The 3,189-nt window shown below is 40.7% G+C and overlaps 1 protein-coding gene across 1 annotated transcript; it reads right to left on the bottom strand.

Annotated features, from left to right (window-relative positions):
- Positions 1 to 466: 466 nt before the first annotated feature.
- Positions 467 to 3,183, bottom strand: LOC109240770 (G-type lectin S-receptor-like serine/threonine-protein kinase At1g34300). The gene has a single exon (XM_019407453.1). The coding sequence runs from the start codon at positions 3,118 to 3,120 to the stop codon at positions 601 to 603; it is 2,520 nt and encodes an 839-aa protein (XP_019262998.1). The 5' UTR covers positions 3,121 to 3,183; the 3' UTR covers positions 467 to 600.
- Between the last annotated feature and the right edge of the window lie 6 nt (positions 3,184 to 3,189).

Genomic DNA, 3,189 nt, shown 5'->3' with positions numbered 1-3,189 from the left:
CATTCCCCCTGTAACTCTTTATAATTACTCTAGTATATTTTCTTTATACAACCAAAAACAAAAGGGCAGTCTAAAAGTCTGGTACAAAGAAGCTAAACTAATCTAGTTTTGCCTTAAATTGTTGGTGCAAAGAAGCTAAACTAATCTAATTTTGCCTTAAACTCTTGGTGCAAAGAACCTAAAACAACCTACTTTGTCACTCCCTCTCAGGTCCCTTCCTAAAGAATCAAAGAAGGTTGATATTGGCATCAAAAGGTATCATCCCCTATTTTGCTTGCTGATTTCTCTTAAAGAAACTATATATCTAGCTTTTTTATCAAACACATCGGACGAACATCAAAGACATGGACGTAGTCGCCGAATTCTGGCGAATAATAGGATATGGGAAGTAAGTGAATGCATAAACGAGTGGCAACCTATCAATATAGATGCAAATATATATATATATATATATATATATATATATATATATATATATATATATATGCAAAACCTATCTATATTACAATATGAATTGCAAGATACTAATCGCACTATGACCTTTGAGATATTAATATTCCCACCAGTTCTTGTAGAGAATGGGAAGTGTATGGTTTAGACTCACTCAGTTTCGGAGTGTAAAAGTGATGATGATGGCTTATCAACATTCTTTGCAGAAGCCGAAGACTGGAAACCTGCAGTTTGGAATGATGACGATGAAGAGGGAGCTGGGGCTGAGGCTGAGGCTGCAAAGGTGGAAAAAGCGCTTGTGCTACTGGCGTTTAAGCTAGTTCCAGCAAAGGACCCTTCAGTAGCCCTAGGTGCAGGTGGCCGATCAATCTCAGTAACGCCTTCTAACATCTGAACCACCTTGCCCATTGTTGGCCTTTGAGATGGTTGCTCTTGGATGCACCAAAAGCTCACCTGAATTGCTCTAATAACTTGTTCCATATCCACCTCTTGTTTGGAGAGTTTATTGTCCAAAATGGCCTCCGTATTACCCCTTTCAAATTCTTCGAATGCCCATGAAGAGTACTTTTTCCGGCTAGTCTGTTCTGAGACTTCAAAATTCCTTTTTCCACTCACTATTTCCAGTAACACCATACCATAACTGTACACATCGGATTTGGATGTTATAGGAAGATTGGCCAGCCACTCTGGAGCCAAGTATCCTCTAGTACCCCTCACATGACTTGTCAAGGTTCTATGCCTGTGGTCCTTTGGGTTAACGAGCTTGGCTAGGCCAAAATCTGATACTTTGGCAGCGTAGTTCTCATCCAGCAATATGTTCTCAGGCTTTATGTCACAGTGAACAATACAATCTCGACATTCCTCATGAAGGTATGTGATACCTCTTGCTGTCCCCAAAGCAATATTGTATCGATGCTCCCAGTTCAAAAGCTTTCCTGACGAATGATCTTCCGCAAAGAGGAACTTATCAAGAGAACCATTTTTCATGAACTCGTAGACCAGTAGCCTGTGGCGTCCTTCAGAACAAAACCCAATTAATCTCACCAAATTCAAATGGTGTGTGCTACTTATAGTTGCAACCTCCATTCTGAATTGCTTCTCACCTTGCTCTATTCCTTCCAGTTGCTTCACTGCAGCAACAGTCTTATTAGCCAGAACTGCCCGATAAACTGCCCCAAATCCTCCTGCACCAAGCTTCTCCTTAAAACCCTTTGTTGTCCGCTGAAGCTCCTTGTACGTGAACTGCACAGGGGCACCAGAGGCATATTCAAGAAGTGCATATTGAGACGACAGTGATGCAAACTTAGAACTGTTCCTAAAGCACCACCACCACAAACCACCCTCCAACAAGATCAAACCCAAAAGACTAGCCACAACCACAAGCGCAACAACCCAGCCAGGAACCCTCCCTCCATTTTTCTTCTGAATAGTCTCCGAAACCGCAGAAGGATTAGGCAATGCAGGCCCACATATCTTAACAAATGAAGTGCTCGGAAGGGTTGGCGCCTGATAACCACTAACAAAGTTGGGTTGTTTAAAATAACACATCCCTGTACCATCTGCTAAAGAAGTAGAAGCTACACAAGCACCATTAACAAGACAGTTAAACCTACACGCAGAAATACCAGCAGAAAAAATCTGCTCAGACAATTCCGGAGGATAAGTCAAGAACTTAGCATTATCCAACTGCAACATAGTAGAATTGGAAGGACAATTACTAAGATCAACTTTCCTCTTACACCCTTTTCGACTATCATTCGGATCATTAAACTCAAAATTCATTGAAGGACATCCACAAGCAGGACCAGTTTCATTATAACTACAAACCCCAAAATTCCCACAATAGCCAAAGACCTGACACTGATCAGTCAAAGCAGCCCATCTCACATTTTGAGTCCCACTCCCTTGTGTTGAACTATAAATCCTAAGATTCCCATCAGAATCCAACTTCAAGAACCTCAAAATATTCCCTTCATCAGCATAATCACTACTATAAACAACATTTAAAGGACTTGAAAGGCTAGGATCAAAAAGTGAAAGAATCCCAATAGGCTGCATTCTCAAACTAGGAGATGTCAAGTTCACATTAGCAGAAGAATTCAACCCAGAATTATAATATACTATAGAGTCATTCCAGAAAAGCGACAAGTTCCCATTATTCCTAAGCTTAAAAGAATACAACCCAGATGTCAAAACATGATCTTTAGTGAAATTCTGGGCAGGTACAATAGTATCAGTAGGGTTATCAAAGGTAGACCAAATGTTTAAAAAGGTACCATTTTTAAGCACAAAATTACCATTTTCGTCCAAAGAAGCTGAGGAAACACCAAGATTTGCAGTTCTTGAGCTCCACACAACAGTACCTGAAGATCCATTTGTGAGCTGAAGGTCACCGTTGGACAAGAACCGGAGAGCGGCGGAGGAATCAACTGCGCCGCCGTTGACGGTGGTGCCGCCGGCTGTCCAAATGGGTATGTTGTTGTAAGAAATGGAAGCAAAATATATGTTTTGGTTTGTTGAGTCCAGTTGTAAGAAGGAAAGAGTGAAGGTATTGTTTGGAGAGGACCATTTCGAGTTTGGGTCTGAAGCTAAAAGGGTTGAACCAGGAAGAATATCTGCAGCTTCTATGGTGATGATAATAATAGTGAAAATGAAGAATAGTGCTTTCATTTTTCAAGAAGATGGGTTGAGAAGAAAGAGAATTTTGGTGTGGTTTTATAAGTTTTGCGCCATTGTTTT

This window comes from Nicotiana attenuata, unplaced genomic scaffold, assembly GCF_001879085.1.
Source record: "Nicotiana attenuata strain UT unplaced genomic scaffold, NIATTr2, whole genome shotgun sequence".
Taxonomy (NCBI): Eukaryota; Viridiplantae; Streptophyta; class Magnoliopsida; order Solanales; family Solanaceae; genus Nicotiana; species Nicotiana attenuata.
Note: the sequence above shows the minus strand (reverse complement) of the source record. Positions and strands in the feature narration are given on the sequence as shown.

What these genes read in the sequence shown, in the direction of transcription:
- LOC109240770 (XM_019407453.1), bottom strand. Translation starts at nt 3,120, where the DNA reads ATGAAAGCACTATTCTTCATTTTCACTATTATTATCATCACCATAGAA.